Here is a 23,653-nt window from a genome sequence, read left to right as displayed (position 1 = left end):
AAAAAAGATCTTCATGACTCAGGTAATCATGATGATGTGATCACTCATCTAGAGCCAGACATCCTGGAATGTGAAGTCAAGTGGGCCTTAGGAAGCATCACTACGAACAAAGCTAGTGGAGGTGACGGAATTCCAGTTGAGCTATTTCAAATCCTGAAAGATGATGCTATGAAAGTGCTGCACTCAATATGCCAGCAAATTTGGAAAACTCAGCTGTGGCCACAGGACTGGAAAAGGTCAGTTTTCATTCCAATCCCAAAGAAAGGCAATACCAAAGAATGCTCAAACTACCGCACAATTGCACTCATCTCACACGCTGGTAAAGTAATGCTCAAAATTCTCCAAGCCAGGCTTCAGCAATATGTGAACTGTGAACTTCCAGATGTTCAAGCTGGTTTTAGAAAAGGCAGAGGAACCAGAGACCGAATTGCCAACATCCACTGGATCGTGGAAAAAGCAAGAGAGTTCCAGAAAAACATCTATTTCTGCTTTATTGACTATGCCAAAGCCTTTGACTGTGTGAATCACAATAAACTGGAAAATTCTTCAAAGATGGGAATACCAGACCACCTGACCTGCCTCTTGAGAAACCTGTATGCAGGTCAGGAAGCAACAGTTAGAACTAGACATGGAACAACAGACTGGTTCCAAATAGGAAAAGGAGTACATCAAGGCTGTATATTGTCACCCTACTTATTTAACTTATATGCAGAATACATCATGAGAAACGCTGGGCTGGAAGAAGCACAAGCTAGAATCAAGATTGCCGAAATATCAATAACCTCAGATATGCAGATGACACCATCCTTATGGCAGAAAGTGAAGAGGAACTAAAGACCCTCTTGATGAAAGTGAAAGAGGAGAGTGAAAAAGTTGGCTTAAAGCTCAACATTCAGAAAACTAAGATCATGGCATCCAGTCCCATCACTTCATGGCAAATAGATGGGGAAACAGTGGAAACAGTGGCTGACTATTTTTTTGGGCTCCACAATCACTGCAGATGGTGATTGTAGCCATGAAATTAAAAGACACTTACTCCTTGGAAGGAAGGTTATGACCAACCTAGAAAGCATATATGAAAGCAAAGACATTACTTTGCCAACAAAGGTCCATCTACTCAAGGCTATGGTTTTTCCAGTGGACATGTATGGATGTGAGAGTTGGACTATAAAGAAAGCTGAGTGCTGAAGAATTGATGCTTTTTAACTTTGGTGTTAGAGAAGACTCTTGAGAGTCCCTTGGACTGTAAGGAGATCCAACCAGTCCATCCTAAAGGAGATTAGTCCTGGGTGTCCATTGGAAGGACTGATGTTGAAGGTGAAACTCCAGTACTTTGGCCACCTCATGCGAAGAGCTGAGTCATTGGAAAAGACCCTGATGCTGGGAAAGATTGAGGGCAGGAGGAGAAGGGAATGACAGAGGATGAGATTGTTGGATGGCATCACCCACTCAGTAGACATGGGTTTGGGCAAACTCTGGGAGTTGGTGATGTACAGGGAGGCCTGGTGTGCTGCAGTTCATTGGGTCACCAAAAGTTGGACATTACTGAGCAACTGAACTGAACTGAAGTCTCTCCTGTTTAAGTTGATGTGGTATGCATCCTTATGTTGTGCTGGTTATCTCTACTCTTCCCTTGAAAAGATGCATCATTTCTAGAAAGTATTGTTTTCACCTAAAATAAAATTTATTAGCAAAAAAATTTCCAGAAGAACAATTAGTTGACTAATGGGAGAAGAAATAGTATTTCTTAAGAAAGAAAAAAAACATGCTGAGCACTTTTGTGGTTAGTAGTGATATAGTTAATATTTCAGCAAATCAGATATAGACTAAACTGAAGCAGAGTACTTCTTAGTATCAGGTATTTTTGTCATCTTTCTGGTTCCATTAGGGTGACAAAATAGTCAGATGTGTCTGTTTTCATCAATCATCAATATTATTGGTAAATGCATAGTCAGATTGCAAAGGTATGAGTCATTACTCAAATATACACACTGGCAGAATGAAGCAGTGAGCTGGAATAGTCTCAGATCTCTCATTTCTGTAGAACTTAAATGATTAGGGAGATCCCAGCCCTCTCTAAGCATCACTGGAAGATTTAGCAAACTCTTACAGAGCCCCCAGCAGCTGTGATTTCCTGTGTGATCTCTGATGGCACCTTGCTCTTGCAGGGTTAGTATGTTTATGCTCCAGGCACCTGAGAAAGCTTCACCATTAACTGGTCACCTCTGGGACAGTTAGAATGTTATCAGAACTCTGACTTTCATCCTTTCTATTCTAAACCAGCCTAAGGTTAGAAGATGTAATTTTTTGAGATTTTTATTTTTCCATTTTAGGCAAAATAATTGAGTTTTCTGACTTTAGAGTCTTTTCCCAGTAGACCAGAATGCAGCTAGGAAAGTAAACAAAGGAGCTTGTTATATCACCAAGAAATTTGAAAGCTCTTCTCTATGATTATATTACTAAAACTTAAGAGAATTATGTGGAATTGGCCAAGAAGCCTGTGTTTATTAGACCATAAGTAGAATTTCCATTTTTTTTTTTCTCATTAGACTCTGTAGGCTGTGGTGAGGGAGAAGGCACTGGCACCCCACTCTAGTACTCTTGCCTGGAAAATCCCATGGACGGAGGAGTCTGGTAGGCTGCAGTCCATGGGGTCGCTAAGAGTCGTGTCACTTTCTCTTTTCCCTTTCATGCATTGGAGAAGGAAATGGCAACCCATTGTAGTACTCTTGCCTGGAGAATCCCAGGGACGGGGGAGCCTGGTGGGCTGCCGTCTGTGGGGTCACACAGAGTTGGACACGACTGAAGCAACTTAGCAGCAGCAGCAGCAGCAGGCTGTGGTGAGAGCGGTTAATGCTCATTACTTAGACAAAATGATGCCTATCCATTGCTTATGCAGAGGTTGCTGAGCTTTATCTCATGGCCACACATCTCTTTGGTGCAGGTGGCAGTGATTTTGATGGTGTTCTAAATTCTGTAGAGAAAGTATTAGCAACTTTTTTCTGTAAAAGCTCAGATAATACATACTTTCATCTTTATAGCCATATGATGTCTGTGGGAGCTCAGTAACTCAGCTATTGGAGCATGAAAGCAGCTGCAGAGAAGGTGTAAACTGATGAATGAGGCTGTGTTTCAATGAAAATTTATTTATAAACCCATCTGATGGGCCATGTTTGGCTTGTGGGACATAAGAGCGTAAAACTGATTCAGTGGTGTGGCTGAAAGCTCATACCAGCTTCCTCCATCTCCCTTGGGCCCCATGTTGAATATTATAACCTAGATTACAGAAGGGGAAAGCTGCTTTATTATTCTATCAAGTCTGGATCTAATCAGAAGCAGAATCCCTTTTTGAGGGCCTTTGCACTTCTTCTTTCAGCCCTGTGTGCTTGTAGCCAGAGAACAACATGGCTTATACCTTACCTTCCTCAAGGTCTTGCTCTAAAGTCTCCTTTGCATTGAGGCCCTGACACTAAAGTTAATATTATCACTTCCCCCTCTCCCAATACCCCATCACTCCCTTAACTGCTTTGTTTTTCTCATTGCTCATACACTAGCATTTATTTAATGCATAAATGCTCCATGGGGACACTCATCTCTATTGGATTTTGTTTACTGCAGTATCCTCAGCAGCTGGAAGGTTGCCTGGCAGTGGTAGATAACTCAGTGTTTGTTGTTGGAAAACACCTAGTGTTAGACATCATTTCTTTTCAGTTTTCCTAAAACATCAATTTTTTAAAAAATTTATAGTAATGTAATAAAAACTAAACTCCAAACACTGTAGTGATTGTAAATCTATCTATTCTATTGATAATGCTGGTGTACATCAGCAGAACAATGGACTCTCAGTGTGCTTATTGAAATTCTGTTTAATTTCTTAAGACAAGTACAAGTGTTGTCAGAACACAGTTTAAAGCAAATAATAGCCATACTCAGTTATCCTTTTCCAAGTAATGTTTAAAACTGTCCTCAGTCATGAGTGACATTAAACAAAGTAATCAAATTCATAATCTGGATTTATTTCACATGATTGAGTGTCTGTTTGCTTTGAAATGGAAATGCCAGTTCTGAATCAATACACCATATGTGATAACTGCCCAATATTTAGTAAGAAAATAATTGTATAATACCATGCAACTAGAGAACTATGGAAACACTTCCAGCTGAGCTTAAAGTATGAAATTTATTTAAGTATTTGAGTGAACTAATTATAATACAGATTTATATTATTGGTTTTAGAAAATAAATGAAGAAAAACTTAGTAAAATGTTAAACTTGGGTCTGTTATTAGTGTTTCAAACAGGTCAAGCAAATGAAAAAATAAATAGTCTTTTGTGTTTAAAAAAAAAACAAAACTACTGGTTTTGAGGATGAAATACCAAGTCTCTTTCCTTCCTCTTTCCTATTTGTAACTCATAAGCTCAAGCTTTTCAGTAAGTCTGAGTAGGTGCAAATATGGAAGACTGGATAGAATTTATTACAAAATTTCCTAAATATAGGACTCAGAGGAAGAGTCCTGTGAATTGCTATAAAGAAAAGAGAAACATGGTTGAATGTGCTTCTGGGAGAAGCACAATTGAAATATCCAAGAATATCTGCAATTAGAAAACCCATTGACTTCTTAACCTACTGTTTCCTAAGAATGTTTGTGTGTTCAGTATTTGGTATAATGCACCAAGCATATTTATAAAAAAAATGCAATGTATCTCAAGGAATTTACATTTTATTTCCCAAGATGTTTAAGAACTTTTTTCTTGTTGTTGGTCTTCAGTCACTAAGTCGTGTCTGACTCTGCGACTCCATGATCTGCAGCACACCAGGCTTAATTCTTCTTTAAAAAATTATTCATTTTTTAACTATAGAGAAGCATTGTGTAGAAATCTGAGTTTGGGGCAGCAGGAGCTGAACATTTGAGGCTAATCCAGCAATGTGTGAATATAATACACTTAAACTATGGAAGAATACAATGAGCAAAATGTGTTCCTTGTCTTTTTTGTGTCTTTCTCTTACGGCAGAAAAAAATACAAAGAAAGATAAACTCAGAAGACAAAGTATAACATTTGGTACAGAAAGGTCCACAGAGTACAGAATCATGAGGTTACAGAGGGGCTGAGAAAACATTTCTTCAAAGATCATCTCGGGAGGAGGAATACCAGCTCAATGACTTTTGGAAAATGCCAGTTAAAACCATTTTAACTGGCATTTCTAGCTAAGTACTTTTCAGACTAGAGGGAGTGAAAAGGCACTGATATAGGTGATATCTGTATGTGCTGAAGTCTATGAGATAAATAGAGGGATTAGTTGAAGTTATTTTATGGAAGAAACAAATTAGGCTCTAGGATCAGGAGGGAAAATCAGGCAGAGAATTACATGTCCAGGTTGAACACAGAACTAGGGAAAGGGAAAAAGCCAGAGGTCAAATATCAAAAAAGGGGGCAAATCCAAGCAGTGGTTGAGGGATCACTTAGAAGCCAGTAACCCAGGACTTGGAGGATACTGGAGCTTATACTGTAGGTTCCTTTGTCAGAGCTGACTTCCCAGACAGTGCCCAGGGTCTCCAAGGCTGCTTCTGTGGAGTGACTCTCTGCCTGCTCTGTAGTGGGTGGGGACCTCCAGCCTCCCCACAATGCTGTCCTGTAGTCAGCCTTTCAGTGAAAAGCAGATGTAATGGAAAATTGACAAGTCTCTGACCAAAGTGAAAGTCATTCAGTCGTGTTCAACTCTTTGTGACCCCATGGACTATATATAGTCCATTGAATTCTCTAGGCCAGAATACTGGAGTAGGTAGTCTTTCCCTTCTCCAGGGGATCTTCCCAACCCAGGGATTGAACACAGGTCTCCTGCATTGCGGGTGGATTCTGTAACCAGGTGAGCCATAAGGAAAGCCCAAGAATACTGGAGTGGGTAGCCTATCCCTTCTCCAGCGGATCTTCCTGAATCAAACTGGGGTCTCCTGAATTGCAGGCAGATTCTTTACAACTGAATTATCAGGGAAGCTGACACCTTTTGAACTTGAAGTTGAATCTTAAATCTCTGACAAAAAGTATTTTTTTATACCGGAAACTATTGGCCATTTCTCAAACCACACATCACTTGTGAAGAATGTGCCAAGCTACTAAAAAGTTTCCCAATTTTATCTGTAGTTTGAGGAGAAAATTTTTAGTTTTAATGTTTATTAAAATAGCGTAACTATTTTCTTTCTGTCAGTCTAGCTAGTGAAGTGAATGAATGGAATCAGATAAAAATTAGAATTTTCAGGCTATTGCTCCTTTCCTATGTGACTCAGTTTCTCAGAATCTCTGTATGCCACACATAAAAATGTAAGGTCAATTGCATTTCCACAAATCTTCTGATTCTCAGCCACTTGTCCTTCCTTTATAGTCACCTCCAGAGTCACTTGTGCATGTATCTCCTGAGACTCTGAAATTCTGTGAGTAAACTTGTTTTGCCTTCAATTTGATCTGTTGCAGGCTTAGCAGTCATCTCTCTGAAACCTCCTGAGTTGGTTCCATCCCTTCTTGTGCTTTCTTGATTTCCTGATACTGTTCTTTACATTTTTGTTCAAGTTAGTTTGTAGGTATTTATTTTTATTTGTTTTTTCATCCTTTGAGATTTTAGGAGAAGTAGAGATAAATGGCGGAGAAGGCAATGGGAACGCACTCCAGTACTCTTGCCTGGAAAATCCCATGGACAGAAGAGCCTGGGAGGCTGCAGTCCATGGGGTCGCGAAGAGTCAGACACGACTGAGCGACTTGACTTTCACTTTTCACTTTCATGCATTGGAGAAGGAAATGGCAACCCACTCCAGTGTTCTTGCCTGTAGAATCCCAGGGACGGGGGAGCCTGGGGGCTGCCATCTATGGGGTTGCACAGAGTCGGACACGACTGAAGCAACTTAGCAGTAGCAGCAGCAGAGATAAATGCAAACTTTTAAGTGGTCATCTTAGCTAGAAGCTGTTGAGTTGTTTTATTTATTTATTTTTACAGAGTATGACTCCATAAAATAGAGAGGTCTGAGTCTTTTAACATAGTTTTACATATACCATGTCATGTAAGAACAAAACTCTTTGTAAATATTAGCAAAATTGTGAGTCACACATTGAAATTTGTACTTTATCGTTGACTTCTAAAACTCCTTTGGCACTTGAGATTTTACGTTAAAATTTGTTTTTTCTTCATTTAAAGCAGAGATGGAAGCTGGGATTTCAGAAAATTTTTGTTTTTGTTTTTTTGGCCTCAGCTCATTTTGGTTCATATTATTTTGGAAACAATCATTTTGGTTTGGTTAAAAGTGAAGAAATGCACTCTAGAAATACACTTTAGAATAGAAAAGTGCTGATATTTTACAGAAATATTATAATTCCTTGAATGTGTATCTATAAAATACTTTATACTAATACTGCAGGATTTAAAAGCTTCGTACTTAAGAGCTATGTGATTAAGTGATTAGCTAAAATAAAAAAGAGCTGTTAAATAAAAATCTGGATTTTTTGGAAATTGTACCAAAAATATTGAGCCTAGCTAGGGTTAGAGCAGAAAATAAGATAAAATATGCATAGGCTTCTTCAGCACTATGTAAATAAGGCAGGTGAATCTGAAACAGCATATTTATGATATCTTTTTCTTAGATATTTTTGAAATAATTGAGAAGTATGTTTGTGATGATTAATAAAAGTCATAAATTTTGACTTAGTTACTTTTCAGTTGTGTGATATTTAAAGATGACAATTTGGTAGCCTCTACCACTTTAATGTCATTGGTTAGCATACTGATCGAATTTTTAAAGAGTTAAAAGATATATTAAAAAAATAAAAACCTTGCTGGCACTTCAGATCGAAATTAAATAGGAGTGCCTTCATGGAAGTACTTCATAGAGATTTAATTGTTTGTATATACACAGTTGTTTAAAAAGAGCTTTTAAAATACACAGTTTTTGAGACAATAAAAACCAACACCAGGTGGCGAGACTGTATTTAAGATAGCAGTTGAAGCTGCCCTACCAGAACTCAAGGGAATAGCTTATAGAAATCAGTAACACTGCACCTGCCTTATAAATTATTGTAAACAAAACTTCTCAAAACAATGTTTCCCTTTAGGATCCTAACAACAAAATAGTATAAAACCTAGGCTAATATTTTTTCTTGTCTGCTTTAACCTTTTTTCCTGAAGGAATTCTGAAGTACTTTGCAGAATTGAACTCACATATCAAATGGGCGGAGGTCAAATGTTACTGCGACCTGAAGGAATATGCAAGATACTTAGCTGTAAAAATGTGCCAGCATCTGTTCTGAGTAGTTGTTAAGAGCACAGACTTAGGGACCAGACTGCCTGAATTTTCTTCATAGAAATGGTCTTTATTAATTGTGTGACTTGGGTAAATTATTTAACCTGCCAGTTCTTCAGTGCCTTCATCTGTAAAATAGGAATATTTTTGCCTCCTATGGTTGTTTGGAGGATTAAATGAATTAATATTTATGTATAGCTTGCTACAGTGTCTAGAACAAAGCACTATATAAGTGTTTGTTATTTTTATTATCAAAATTATTGTGCCAAATAAGTTCTTTATTGACTGAGGTTTTAAAATCTGTGTATAATAATTTATCAGTATTTCAGATCTAATTTGTGTCATGTGATAGGAACACAGACTGGAGTGACATTGTTTTTATATCTTGTCTGTTTTCAACATTTACTAAATAAATTGTTAATTGAAATTTAAGGGAAAGGTATAAGTTATGTTAGAGAAAGCTTTTAAAGTACTTTAGCAACCTCTAATTGTCTGTAATAGATTAATTTTACATACTTACCTTGGAATTAGTTGCTGGATATTGAGTAGACGTTTATAAATATATGAGAAAAATATTTAATTCTTACACAGAAAAGATAATTCTTAAAAATCAACTATTCATAACTTTCTTTTTAAATTTAAAATTGTATTGACATTTAGAAACAGTGCATCTTAAGCTCTCCCTTTTATGCAGTTGAAATTTTGGTTAAATTTTAGAGTTTGCCAGTTCAAATCCAAGTGTCCATTTGGCAGAAAGGGGACTTATATTGTGAGATAGTATCTAAGTACAAGTTCTTATCTTTAACCAATTGATAGAATTTAGTATTAAAGTTCACATGCAGAAAATAGCTAATTTAATGTTGACACATTTAATGAATAAAATAGATTATATGTGTAGTTTTAGAAACATATTCGTTGATTTGCATCTTTAAATAGGAAGATACAAAATGCACATATCTTAAATAATATATTTTAAGAAGATGTAACTGTGAAATGTATTTTAAAAGTACATGGAAATATTGATGAATTAAAAAGTTTTTGTCAGAAAAATCTGATCTTTAGTATTTGAAAAGAACAAAATAAATTAACGGTAAACTCGTTGAGTTAGTAATTTATTTTCTCTATCCATAAAATGAGAATTTGAGGAAGCATCTTACAATGAGAAATACATTTATTTGTTATTCTATGCACTAGATATTGAGCATATTTTATATGCTAGAAACTGGTAGTCATTGGTTTTACATTGATTAAAAAGACATGGTTTCAGTGCTCAAGAATCTCAGTATCTATTGAATAGTAAGGGAAATGGAGGACATAAAATAAATGTATAATTGAAAATTCTCCTAAGTGTCATTAAGAAATGGAGCAAGAGGCCAAAGCAACCTGAAGGATTTGTGTTATTCAACGGTGGCCACTTAGGGGAATGACTTTTGAACTGAGATCTCAAGGACAAGCCAGCTATGTGAGGAGCAGGCAGCATTTTCTTGGCATATGGGAAGGCCGCAAGACAAAAAAGAATCTAGAGAGAGGAGACAGTATGGTTGGAAGACAGTGTCCACAGAATAGGTACCCACAGATTGGATGCCTGGCTGGATGAATGAATGATAGCAGAAATAATGTTTTAATGGTAGGATCGCAAAGTGGCTGTCTTCAACTACAGAGCAGTTGATTTTTCAGCTGCCACACTCTCATTCCATTTCATTGTGGGCTGGGATTTGTCTTATTTACCTGATCTTCCATAGCTTATTAGACAGATTTAACCTTTATACTGTGCAGTACCGCAGCAATTAGAAGCAAAGGATTAGAGACATATCTAATCCTTTAGATACACATCTCACAGCATCTTAAAAACATAGTGCTAAGTGAAAAAAAGTGAGAAACAGTGAGATCTGTAGCACCATGCCATTTATGTAAATTAAAAATACATGTTTTGTGAACTTATGGTAGTGGGAGGAAGGCATAGTTAGGGAGTTTGAAATGGACATGTATGCACTGCTGTATTTGAAAGGGAATAACCAGCAAGGACCTACTATATAGCACATGGGACTCTGCTGAATGTTGTGTGGCAGCCTGGATGGGAGGGGAGTTTGGGGGAGAACGGCTGTATGTATATGTACGGCTGAGTCCTTTTGTTGTTCACCTGAAACTACCATGACATTGTTAATCAGCAATACCCCAATACAAAATAAAAAGGTAAAAAACATACTGGATTAAAATGGCTGAACACATGCAATAGTCACCTGGCAGTTGAGAAAATCAAAATGGTTGGAGTATCTTAGGAGTTGAGTCTCTCAGAGGCAGAGGTTTTGGTTGACTTTCTTCAGAAAGCCAAGTATTAAGTGTGTTCTTTGTAGTCAGTGCCTAGGAGGAGAAATGTAGCTAGGCATGTGGTAGCATCTCTGACTGATCTCTGAGCTGTCTGCCCTCCCTCTTTCCCTACTCATTTTCCTGGATGATGCCTCAGACCTCAAACTGTCTATCCACATGCTAATGGAGTTCTAAGAAAACTTTAAGTCCAAGTGACTGCAACTGTTAAGTAAGACAGGTTAAAGTAAGTTTTAAACTTCTTTTTAGTTCGTGCTTTGGCAGGTTTTGAAACTGTGAATCTAACTCTGAGGTTTCAGAAGTTTTCCCGCCTTCTGCCAACCTTTCTTTTAAAATACAGATTATTTGAGTGCTGGTCAGTTGAGGTTTTACTTGTCATCTTGCTGTTTCGCTAAGGGGACATTTGCTTAATCATGTCACTCTTTTAGTCAACAGATTCTTTTTTAGTACCATATTTGTCTCTGTGTTAGCTGCTGATCATATAGTAGAGAATGAAATATCCTTGGACTTTGTCCTTGTAAAGCATAAGGACTGGTGTGGGAGTCAGCAACTCAACAAACATAACTACAGACTGTGTTAAGTGCTATGAGGAAAAAGAGAGGGTGCTTTCAGAGAATAACTTTGTGATTTGCTTTGGATTGGTTTGTCAGTGGAGGAATGTCTGTGTGGGTGGTTAAGTGGAACTCTGAAAGATAAGGAGTAGTTAGCCAAGGAATTAGAGGGGTAATGGAAGGTCCTAAGGCCTTTATCTCCTACAGATGTTGATTATTTTTATTCTAAAATGGGAGATTATATGCACTACTGAACTCTGCTGCTGCTAAGTCTCTTCAGTTGTGTCGGACTCTCTGCGACCCCATAGACGGCAGCCCACCAGGCTCCCCCGTCCCTGGGATTCTCCAGGCAAGAACACTGGAGTGGGTTGCCATTTCCTTCTCCAATGCATGAAAGTGAAAAGTGAAAGTGAAGTGGCTCAGTCGTGTCCGACTCTTAGCGACCCCATGGACTGCAGCCTACCAGGCTCCTCTGTCCATGGGATTTTCCAGGCAAGAGTACTGGAGTGGGGTGCCATTGCCTTCTCTAGTTTCCTATTCATCATGTAAGGTGGGCAGACGCCTGACACAAAATCTTGATTTCTTGAATTAGTGTTGAGATTGTGTGGGAGGGAGGGTGTCTAGTTACCTGCCTTTAAGTGTGACAGATCAACATGAAATGAGCCTAGTGATTTTATTCAATGTATAATTATTGTGTATTTGCTTAGTATTTTTTACCTTGTAACTCTTAATGCTGGCAATTTGAAGAACCCTTGGGTTCTGTGAAGAAAGTAAAAACCAACACTGTTGAATGTTGCAAGGTTAAGAGAACACGTGGCACACCAAGAGAAGTTAAAAAGAAGCAGAAGGTTGAGGGAATAAGCCGGAAAGAACAAGGTAGTTGGTTGTGGTTATATAATTTTAAGCTTTTGTCATAGTCTTACTACTTCGTGATTAACCTTTTGAGCTCTTATCATAGTCTTACAATTTCATGATTAACTGAAGGCTTATATGCGACAATGTTGTCCACACCAATGGATTTTGAAACTCTCAGATCAATTTGCTCTAATTTTATCTAAGGAGAATAATTTGGCTAATGATCAACGTGGGCGGCTTGCTGTATTTCATTAGTGTAACAAGTGTGTGGGCTCAGGAAGTAGCCCGGAAGACAAGTTCTCCACACTTTCTGAAGTGTTTTTTCTATCTTTAAATCTTCTGAAAACCACAGAAAGTTATACAATTTCCTTAACTTAAATGTGTTAGAAAACTGCAAAAGGAAAAGGTAGACCTGGTTATCCACTTAGTTTAGAGATGACTTTTAAAATAGGAAGTTTTTGTATATTATCTGTAATAAAGGCCAAAGGTATCTCGATTATGTCAGTTCACGCTGAGTCATGTAGAGAATAGACAGTCAAAACCTTTAGGGCTGTCTGACTTTGGTGAAAGGGACTGAAAAATAAAAACAAGCCCAAGTAGAAGTGGGTCTTCAGTTTTCCCTTATATAATCAGGGTGATTTTTTTCCTCCTTTATGCCTAAATAGAGAACATATGATGACATAATTTTGCTTTGCTTCTCGAGTCAACAACCATTTCAAACTGCATTTGCCTTTCATATGATTCTTTTTCTCAAAATGTTAATGTTTCAGCGAATTTTGGATGATTGCAAATGATTCTCTATATTTAGACAGGGCCTCTTCAGCTTATTTGATCAGAATTAAATATATCTATGTAAATCCAATTGACAAAGCTTTGTTATTTTAGCAAAACATTATTAATGCTCCAAAGCAGAGATTTAAAAGCTAAGATAAAATGTTATAATCTTAATGAAAGATAAAAATTCTTATTATTAATGCTTTCATTAAGGGATTATCCCTTTAAAGGATATGATGTGATGATCGTGTTTTTGTCCACACTTTACAGGTATGGGAATGACACAGTAAGTTACAGTTTAAAAATGATGACCCTGTTAGAAGTATCCTTTTTAAAAACACCTAGAAACACTGATTAGAAAGTGTCATTGTATGTATTTTCTTTCCTTTGTACCATTGCCTAAACTGCATCGTCACAGCCTATTGTTTTCTTCACTGTTTTAACAGCAACAAATGGGAATGTACTGAAACACAGTTATGGTACAAATGCATTTAAAATCCAAGTTCATGGTTCTTAATAATGTGAAATGACAATTTCATGTGTTTTACAGAAAACGCATGTTTCAGAAGAGATGGGTGAAATTTGATGGCCTTAGCATTTCTTATTACAATAATGATAAGGTAAGTATGTTTTACAGTTTTAAAAGATTGTCCTGTGTGTGCTGAATTTATTTCAATAAACAAAGCACATGATTTGGTCTTTAGGTGTTGGATTATAAAGATGAAAAGAATTTGCATAGAGTAAAACACTTAACTCTTTTCATAGGTTAACTTTTTCGTGGTGCATAAAATTGAGATTTTTAAAAACTTATGTATCTAACAATTATTTGTGGAGAATCTCCTGCAAAATACTAGAATTGCTATAGATGATATACAGATATATAAGAAATTGCCTTTATTTTAGGTAGCACTAAGAATGTTTAGAGAACAATACCACAAAGGAGAAGTTACTTTGTTCTCTAGAAGGGCTATGAAGGAACCAAGGAATGCTTCTTGCACGAGATTTCAAATGGCCATGAATTTTGAAGAAAGAGGAGTTTGTACGTAAACAGGAAGAACAGGACTTGATAGCTGATAGAATGAGTTGCCCAGATTCTTTGGTGGGAAAATAGTGAATGTGAGGGAGACTAATGGCTGATGAAGCTGAGAAGGTTGGGTTTGGAGTTCCAGCTCATTGAAAATCTTAAAGTGCAAGGGCTTAAAATGTATTCTTTCAGCAGTTGAATCTTAATGACATGTACTGTTTTCATCAGGTGCTTCTTCATTAGGTATGAGAATGTCTTTATTCTTAAGAGCTGTAGACTGAGATATTTTGGAGTGAAGTGTCATGAAATCTGAAAATGTCTTGAATTTACTTCTCTATATATACTTTATATATAAGCATATTTATATATTATAGATGTATATGTATATGCACACGTGCATAATTAGGTAAAACAAAAAGGTTTCAATGTTAACAAATGTCAAATTGAGGTAGAGGTTATGAATGTTCATTGTACTAATCTTTCAACTTCTATGTGTTTGAAAATTTCCTTAAATAAAAAGTTGGTACTAATAAATATACCTTATTTTTTTGTTAGTCAAAATCATACAATTTTATAATCTTAACTGCACATTCTTTTAATATACAAACAACAGTTAACCACATTCTCTTATTTAAAGTTTATAATCTAAAATCATCTTCTCATTAGAGATTTTTCACTGCCTTACATTGGTGTTATTTCTGGCTTGAACATTGAGGTAGATTGCTTTTCATATATCGATTCTTTAGTGCTACAGGACGAAGAGCATAAGCTTTTAGAAATAAAGTAATACACACTGCAGGCTAAAACACAGGATAGTAGGAGGTTTAGAGAAGTGTTCACTGGTTTCACTTTGCAGGGATCACTATAAACCATCAGGTAGGTTTAAACATGCCTCTTTAATGTTTGCAGGATGATGAGATGAATATTTGTAAATGCTAGTTTTCTACCTTAGCTGCTGTTTTTAGTGTGCTTGTTGATTTGAATATCCAGGCAGTTTCTGTACGTAGGGTGGTTATAATGTATGCTCTGTACCTGATACAATCTCACCCCTGGTTTTCTTCATCACCTGTGCCCTTCTCTGATTTGCTTGAAATGAGGAAGGAAACTTCAGAAATGAGACAGGCTTCCCTGTCATCAGGCTCATTATCCCCTTCTGGGGGAGAGGATGTCTAGTATCTCTGACCAACCAGATTCATTCTGTCCTTTAAAAGCTCATTTCAACTGCATTGAGGAGACGAGCACATACCCGCCTTGATGCAATAAAGATGATGCAGCCTTGGCTTGAAATCGAGACAAAAAGTTTATGATAAAACAAATTATTATAGGGATTTCTATGGTGGTCCTGTGTTTCGGATTCCATACTCTCAATGCCAAGGGCCTGGGTTTGATCCATGGTTGGGGAACTAAGATCCTAAGCCGTGTGGTATGGCATATATATGTATATAACAAATTATTTAGCTTCACATTAAAATTTTTTAAAATGTTAAATTGTTTCCTATGGCACTTTTTTCCTTTACTATTCAGATGATTGGTGTCATGTTGGCAAAAGAACCCCAGGACCACTAGATTAGGTGTTTCCTAAAAGGAGATGTGGTTTCTGTTGTGACCCTTCTGGCTGAAGGGCTGGATTGGTGGACTGGGAAGAGAGGATTGTAAGGCCAGTGAAAAGAGGGCACGGGTGCGGCCATAGCTGCCATCTCAGCTGGGTGTGGAGTTTTCATCACTAGTTGCAGCTCCAGGGCTCTTGAGCGCAGGGTCACTAGTTGTGGCACACGAACTTAATTGCTCTGTGACATGTGAGATCTTCCTGGGCCAGGGATCAAATCTGTGTCTCCTGCATTGGCAGGCAGATTCTTCACCACTGAGCCACCAGGGAAGTCCCTTCCAGTGTTTAAATATACACTTGAGGGGCATGTGGCCGGGCTTTCAGGAGGTAGTTTGCAGAGTTGCCTATTCCCTTAGTTTTCTTCTGCTTTTCTCAGTGCCACTCAATCATGTCTCAGCAAGGCCTTTTCAATTGTATTACTGAAAATGGCATCATCCCAGCAGGTTTGATATCTTGTCACCTGCCAAGAGATCTGACTCACCCTCCTCTCACTCAGCAGTGGGCAGAATTGCCCCGTGGTCCTTTCATTGTCTGCAAGTGGTAGATAAATGACAAACTTGACCTAAATATCTGTGTGTATAGGCTCCGGGGATGCTTTAGAATTTCTTTCCTTCAGGAAAATTTTACACTCTCAAAAACGCAGTCATTTTGAGCCTGGTGTCATTGAGTTTCCTTTTTTTTCCCCCTCTGTATTGTCTTTATCGTGTGCTGGAAGGGAAATGTAAAGTCACCTCTACAGTGTTAAAAAATTTCGAGATTGATCTTGATAATTCATAATAGTTATAAATGAGCCTTTAGAGAAAGTGCAACTTCCTAAAGTTCAAGTGACATAATACTTTGCTTCTTAAGTACATTTTGATCACTTCTGGGGGATTCATTTTTCTATTACTCTTCTATAAGTACTGACCTGTTAAACAACATTATTGTAGATATGTGGGTGAGTTGTTATGTTTTTAAGGAATTAAAAAAAAAAATTCTATGAAGAGATTTAGTGGAAGGAAAATCTCCTTTTTAAAATTCCTGTCTTTCCCTACAATGCCGTTTGACTTTTCTCTACTGAAAAACTGGTTAATGGTAAAATTTTATTCAACAAATAGTTAATTATCCCATTAGAGATATGTGTTTTATAAACTCCTCTAATCCTTAGGCAAACTGCAACTTGAGAGTGGACCACCTAGAAGTGATAAGTGCTTTTGAATACTCTGAATTTTTCATTATCTGGTCTCAGCCAGTACAGACTTACAGTCAGGTAGACCCTTTCACTGTTCCAAGGGTGCTGGGCCTCTTCACGTCTCTCAGGCTGCCTGACAGTGGAGAGACAGTCTCTCCCTCCTGTCAATTCCTAGAGTCCTTAGTAGTCTAGTACAGCTTGGTACCTGCCTGTATTTATTGAATTTTTCTTTGCTAAACCAGTCATGTGATGTCTGTCTGTACAGGGACTTTTTTCAACAGTATCAGGGTACAACTGTGAAAAACTTGGGCATATCTTTACATGTAGTCTCACCTCTATGGTTTTGCTCTTCCTCTGAATCCATTAGACATTACAGTCCATGAAAATCCTGTGCAAACTTCAAGGCCCATCTTGTTCATCTTCATGAATCTTTCCTTTATTCTCTCCAACTATGGCATTTGAACAATAATAAGCAGGAAAAGTGAGAAGGAGCACTAGCTGAAAGTAGGGAAGCAAATCAGGAGAGTGGGAAGTAAATCAGGCATTAATTTATCAGGATGTAGGCTGTATAGGCTGGTGGAAGTACTAAAAAATAAATTTAGAAAAATACTAAAAATGAGCTGTCAGAATTTGTATAATTATGATTGATTGGACATAAGATTCATTCATTCAGAAAATATACAATACTGATTATGTGAAAGGTGGTGAAGGAAATAGAACTATGATGCACAGTCAGTTTAGAAAGATTGTATTAATCAGATGATCACAAGTAAATATAAAGATCATCATTTAAATTAGAGTTAGTAGTTGTTATAGACAGAGAAGGCAATGGCACCCTACTCCAGTACTCTTGCCTGGAAAATCCCATGGACGGAGGAGTCTGGGAGGCTGCAGTCCATGGGGTCGCTGGGAGTCGGACACAACTGAGTGACTTCACTTTCACTTTTCACATTCATGCTCTGGAGAAGGAAATGGCAACCCACTCCAGTGTTCTTGCCTGGAGAATCCCAGGGACGGGGGAGCCTAGTGGGCTGCCATCTCTGGGGTCGCACAGAGTCGGGCACGACTGAAGCGAATTAGCAGCAGCAGCAGCAATTGTTACAGAGGAAGAGCACAGGTTCCTATTAAGGTTTTCTTCCTGGATCAGGTTGAGGGGCCTGAGAGAAAAGCCGAGTTGGAGAACTTTTTTCAGGAATATAAATTCCCTGGTGGCTCAGAGGTTAATGCGTCTGCCTACAATGTGGGAGACCTGGGTTCGATCCCTGGGTCAGGAAGATCCCCTGGAGAAGGAAATGGCAACCCACTCTAGTATTCTTGCCTGGAGAATTCCATGGACGGAGGAGCTTGGTGGGCTACAGTCCACGGGGTCACAAAGAGTCGGACACGACTGAGCGACTTCCCTTTCATATGCTGAAACAGGAAAAGAAATGGAAGCAGTAAGTATGTGAAGACGGATATGTAAAATGGTGCCTTGCAGAACAGAGTGTGTGGTGTCACTGGATTGAGGAGAACCATGATGTGTGAAGGAGCTGCAGGAATCAGGAAGTAGCGGGGAGCAAGTTGACATTGTAGGGGACTCCCAAGTCATGTGGGTGCAGAAGAGCAGCCCAAGTCAAAGGCTATTCTGTTGAAGACTGATTGACCAAGAAGTGATATCTTAATAGACCATTATAGATGAAGATAATTCAGTTTTAGAGTTTGAGGTGCTTATGGGACAGTTAGAGGTACCATGGATGATGCAAAAATATGGGAGTGGATTGGGTAGAAATAGACAAGGAATAGAGGAAGAGACAGATTTTAGAATTCTCCCCATAAAATTGGTAGTTGAAATAGTAAGAAGGGATTTTTTTCCCTTAGGAAGAGAAGCTAAAACCCCCAAAATGGAAAATAAGGAGAAGAAAAAGTTATTCTGTAAGTACTCATTCCTTGACATCCCTCTCCTTTTTCTAGGAAGTTACCTCCTCATATTCCTAAATCACAATTCAAATATCTTACTTGATTTTGGCTGCTTAAGAGGACAAAGGAACATCTTCAAGGCATTGTTATTGAAGATGACATAAAGATGAATAGGGTTTTGATGGATACGTGAAGTCAGGGATCGGGGATAGAGGAAGACAGCGGAGCAGAGGAAACTGTCAAATAACTAAGAGGGAATACCATGAGAATATAATGTATGTCCTCAACTGGCAGAGGAGAAACCTCCCAGGAGACCCATCTTCCTGCTCATGCAGCTGTCTTTTACCCATCTGCTATGTACAGCTGTAGTTTGCTGCTGGGAGGAATATGAACATGACACTTGTGCTCTGCATGGAATGACTTAGTAGGTTCTTTGCCTAACCGGTTGTTTCAGATCCTTGGGACTTGACTCAAAAGTAATGGCTCCATGGATGCTGGAAGAGAATTGTAGAAGAAACCTTATTGAGCTGTGTCCAAACTCTCTTGACACCCAAGACATTTTGTAATGTGACCTTGATTTATATTTTCAGCCTCATCTGTGTCCAGCTTCTTTTGATACTCAACACTTTGCATAATGTGGCCTTGATGAATGTTTTCTACGTCATCTCTTTTGATTCTACACTGCAGCTCCTCTTACTTCTCTACTTGACTCCTCTATTACTCAGTCTTTCCAGCCAGAATCTGCCACCACCACCCGGCCCCACCTCCTCACATATCTATTTGGTTAACTTAAGGTTTCTTAAAGTCAGGTTCAAATGTCACTACTTCTGTGAAAATGTCTGCTTTCTTAAAAGGAGAACTGACAATTCTCATCTTTGTACTCTTTATTTCCCATAGTTTTTACTCACTTTTAAACTTGTCTCTCAGGTTAGTTTGTTTTTGTTTTTGCGGCTATTTGAATGTGAATGTACAAGTACTCTTGGAATTTTTCTTTCCAACACAGGGCCCAGTCAATATTACATTGTTGGGAAGTAGTTGAAATTGTGGGGTGATTATTATGCCAAATGGTTTAGGATGGTCCAGGAAAGCACAGACTGAGAAAGTCATTGAGAATCTTAGGAATGACCTTCAAAATTGTACTGTGTATATGCCTATTGCAAACAGCTGAATCTGTATCTTTTTATTCTTTAGCCCCTGGAGACTAAAAAGTGATGCAATGTGAGATTAAGATCTTCATCATCAGAGTGTTGACTAATAGGGTTAATTGATAGAAGTCCAGTAGTCTGGTTTCTTAGATAATATTCTTGCTCACAGTGTGTAGCAAGTTTTGAAATGGTTCAGTTACAGTACCTGTAATGGCCAGCAGATGCCTGCAAACACCATAAAATCATTTTGACTAGACTGTTTTCAAAGAACATACTGCTGTTTTTCAGAACGATGTATTGCTATTCTAGTACGGTTGTTTGTAATGTGATTCATTGCCTAATTGCAGATGAGGAGAAAATTGAAAAGACATCTCACTTGGAAGAGATACTTAATATTTTCCTTTCTGGGCTATTAAGTGTATATGAGGATATATGCTGTTTGTATGTGATTTTTAAAAATTTAGATTGAGATTATGAAACAGCAGCAGTTATAAATACCATGCCATTCTATTTTTGATCAAGGGAATGTTATCTTAATGTGTCTTCTCTGTGTATCTTTTCCTCTAACCAATACAGGAGAAGTATTCAAAAGGAATAATCCCCCTTTCTGCTATATCTACGGTACGAGTTCAAGGAGACAACAAATTTGAAGTTGTTACAACACAAAGAACTTTTGTTTTTAGAGTAGAAAAAGAAGGTAAGTCTTTATCCTTATAAAAATGTTCACATGAATTTCTTCCCAGTCAGAAATTTAATAAACAAGCTAGAAATGGCAGGCAATCTTTAAATATGTTGCTTTTAATTAATTTACATTGTCTATTAGTTTTTGAAGGCCATAATATCAAAACATAAACAAGACGACGAGTCACTGTTGTTTGTTCACTGTTCTTTCATGCAACAAATATTTAGGGCAAATCTACTGAGTGCCAAGGACTCTTCTAAATTTGAGGTATATAGCAGTGAAAAAAAGTAGACAAAAATCTCTGCTTTTATGGAGCTCACTTTTAGCTGTTGATAATGCAAAGTAGTTACTTAAGGTGGAAAACAACAATTGAAAGATTGGTTTTATAAAGTTTATCTGTGGCTGATTTTAACTGAACATGCAGGCATAGTAACCATTCTAATATAGATTTTGGAGCGTCTTTTCTATTCCTTGAGTTTTTTTTTTTCCCCCACCTTGTATCATCCTATGGGTCAGTTAATGGCTAAAATTGATCTAAAAATGACATGTGGTTTGTGGATGGAGTCTAAACCTTTGTATCTTATCTTTTTTGGAAGGGTGCAGGAGAGGTAGAGATAGGGAAGTTAAAAGTTCTCTGTTGTGACCTTGACTGTCAATATATCAGTACAATAAACCTTACTGCTCTTAAATAATATAGATAAGGCCATCTTCATTACCTAAAGCATTAGATTTTAAAACCTTTTGTCATTTTAATGTAGATAATAACTTGATTTTTAAAAGTACTTCTTGGTACTTAACTATTTGAATATTGGTGACCTGGAAAAATGACTGAATATGTGGTATTTGCTAAAAGCTTCATTTTCAAAATAGTCTAATGAGGTTCATAGGTATTATAGTTAGTATCCTATTTTATACATAAACAACAATACTAGCTATTATGGAGCAATATTTGTCTTTTATAAATTGCTAGATTCCTTGAACATATGTCAGTGCATGGCATATAGAACACATTCAGTAAATATTATCTGTCACTGAAAAGCTTCCATTATTACTTTAGATATTCAGTAAATAAAAAGTCCCAATGCTGTTCACACTGGAGCCACATTTTTCAGACTGTGAGTCACTCACTTCCATTTATGAGATCAACTTAGTGGTTTCAGATGGTGTCCCCAAAGCCCCCAAACAAAAACCAAACAAACATGAAGTAGAATAAGGAGTATCAAAGTGCAGTGCCTACAGCCAGGGTATCATACGTGAATACACGTATCATGCTGTGTATTGTATATGCTGCCCAGGTGTAATGTAAAAGTATTTCTCTCTTGACTTGATCTTTAAAAAAAAGTCACGAACTATCACCTGGAGTCGAGGTTGGAAAACTGGCCTGTAACCTAAATCTGGTTCACTGCTTGTATTTGTAAATACTGTCTTACTAGTCCCCAGACCGGAGAAGGCAGTGGCAACCCACTGCAGCGTTCTTGCCTGGAGAATCCCAGGGATGGGGGAAGCCTGGTGGGCTGCTGTCTGTGGGGTCGCACAGAGTTGGACACGACTGAAGCGACTTAATGGCGGCGGCAGCAGTCCCCGGACACTCTCATTCATTTACACGTTGCCTTATGGCTCTTTCTGTGCTGCAGTGGCAGCGTTGAGTAATTGCTGTAAACTGTCTGGCCAGGAAGGCCTAGGAAATTTACTCTCTGACCCTTTCCAGAAAGTTTGCCAACCCCTAGAGTATTTGATACAGACATATGTATTGTGACTCATTGCCTGAAATTCAGAAAGTCTTCCACAGTTGTGATACTCAATATGAGAAACATATTTGATATCACAGTTTCTCTGTTTCTGTATTTTCTTAAAACACACGACATTGCTCCTGTCAACTGGCTATCAGAATGGTCTGTCCTTATGTTCTGGCCTCCACTGGCCGAGCTAAATGCTAATTTCTTTGAGGTGCTTATCCTCTTCCCCTTGGCTTCTCATAGTAAAATTCACATATGCCACAGAGTCTGCATTTTAAGATAGATGTACTAAATAAAGCTTCAGCTTGTGTGAAAATCTGTTTAGCCATATTTACTTGTGGCAGTTAAAAATTAAACAGACACATTTTATTGAAATAAAATGTATCAACCCACACATGTTTAAAAGTTACATGTTTACAATGGACCAATAAATCCCTCTGTGGTATGGAGTTCATCTTTATGATGTAAGCCTAGTATAAGAATTTCATGAACTTTAGTATGAATTTTTGTGTGTTGAATAAGGCTTAGGTCTTTAATTTTTAAAACCATGAAAATACTGCTTCAGTGAAAACAGACTAACCACATAGAATTACTATGTTATTTTCATTGAAAGTTGTTTTTACATAGTAACAGCTCACATTTTTAAAAGTGTAGATATTTATAGACAGATAGATAGATAAATGGCACATATGTCTATATGTTTACTAGGGAACCGTCAGCAAGATGCTGAATGTGTTTTTATTAAGTGTTTGTCTTTTTGTCCTCCTTCCATGTATACAAATGCTTGATCATTTTTTATTTGGTAGAAACAGATATCAATCATAGTTGCTTATAAAAAACTTTGCTTCAGTCTTATTAAGAAGCAAAATCAAAGTTTAGGACAGAAAGGGGCAGTAGTTTGACATCTAACAGAGATGAATTCTTTATTTTTGGTGAAAAGATTCTGAGTGACCTATATACACAGCTCCCTTTGTCTCCCCTGAAACCAGTGTCACGATTTCTAAACTCCCATGTCACCCACTGGCATTGCTAAGAGAAGATTACAATTTGGCAGCTTTTCCCTGCAGATTTTCTAAGGTTTCAATTCCCCTGGGTTTCCTAGTGAAATGTTGTTTTCTTGGCTGCAAGTTAATTTTATTGAAATTATGAGGTCTGGAATTCTCTTCCTCAACCCAGAAAATGTAGTCTGATTCCTTTCCTCCTCAAGCAGAACTACTGGGATTGCTCAGAGGATTGTAACAGCTAATGATCCTTCAGTTAATCTGTATTCCCTTGACACCTGTGGTAACACAGGTGTTGTGTTACTTTAAGAAACAGGTGATGTTTTCAGTGGGTAGTTCTCATAATTAGAAGAAAGCTTAAGAATTCTGAGTGGTCCAAATATAAACCCAAAATGGCTTAAAGACTTAAACATAAGACATGACACCATAAAACTCCTAGAGGAGAACATCAGCAAAACTTTCTCAGACATAAATCATGCCAGTGTTTTCTTAGGTTAGTTTCTCAAGGAAATAGAGATAAGAGCAAAAATATACAAATGGAACCTAATCCAATTTACAGGCTTTTGCATAGTATAGGAAACCATTAAAAAAAAAAAAAAAAAAAAA

General features: G+C 37.6%; 1 protein-coding gene across 1 annotated transcript in view; it reads left to right on the top strand.

Moving 5' to 3' along the window:
* Positions 1 to 23,653, top strand: part of ARAP2 (ArfGAP with RhoGAP domain, ankyrin repeat and PH domain 2) — a 201,877-nt gene that overhangs the window by 34,923 nt on the left and 143,301 nt on the right. Inside the window, exons 7-8 of the mRNA XM_010852420.1 lie at positions 13,337 to 13,406; positions 20,205 to 20,325. Of these exons, the coding sequence (XP_010850722.1) occupies positions 13,337 to 13,406; positions 20,205 to 20,325 (191 nt within the window). The remainder of the gene's footprint in view (positions 1 to 13,336; positions 13,407 to 20,204; positions 20,326 to 23,653) is intronic.

The sequence above is a fragment of the Bison bison genome, unplaced genomic scaffold (assembly GCF_000754665.1).
Source record: "Bison bison bison isolate TAMUID 2011002044 unplaced genomic scaffold, Bison_UMD1.0 scf7180017864310, whole genome shotgun sequence".
NCBI lineage: Eukaryota > Metazoa > Chordata > Mammalia > Artiodactyla > Bovidae > Bison > Bison bison.
The sequence above is the reverse complement of the archived record's forward strand: the minus strand, read 5'-3'. Positions and strand labels throughout refer to the sequence as shown.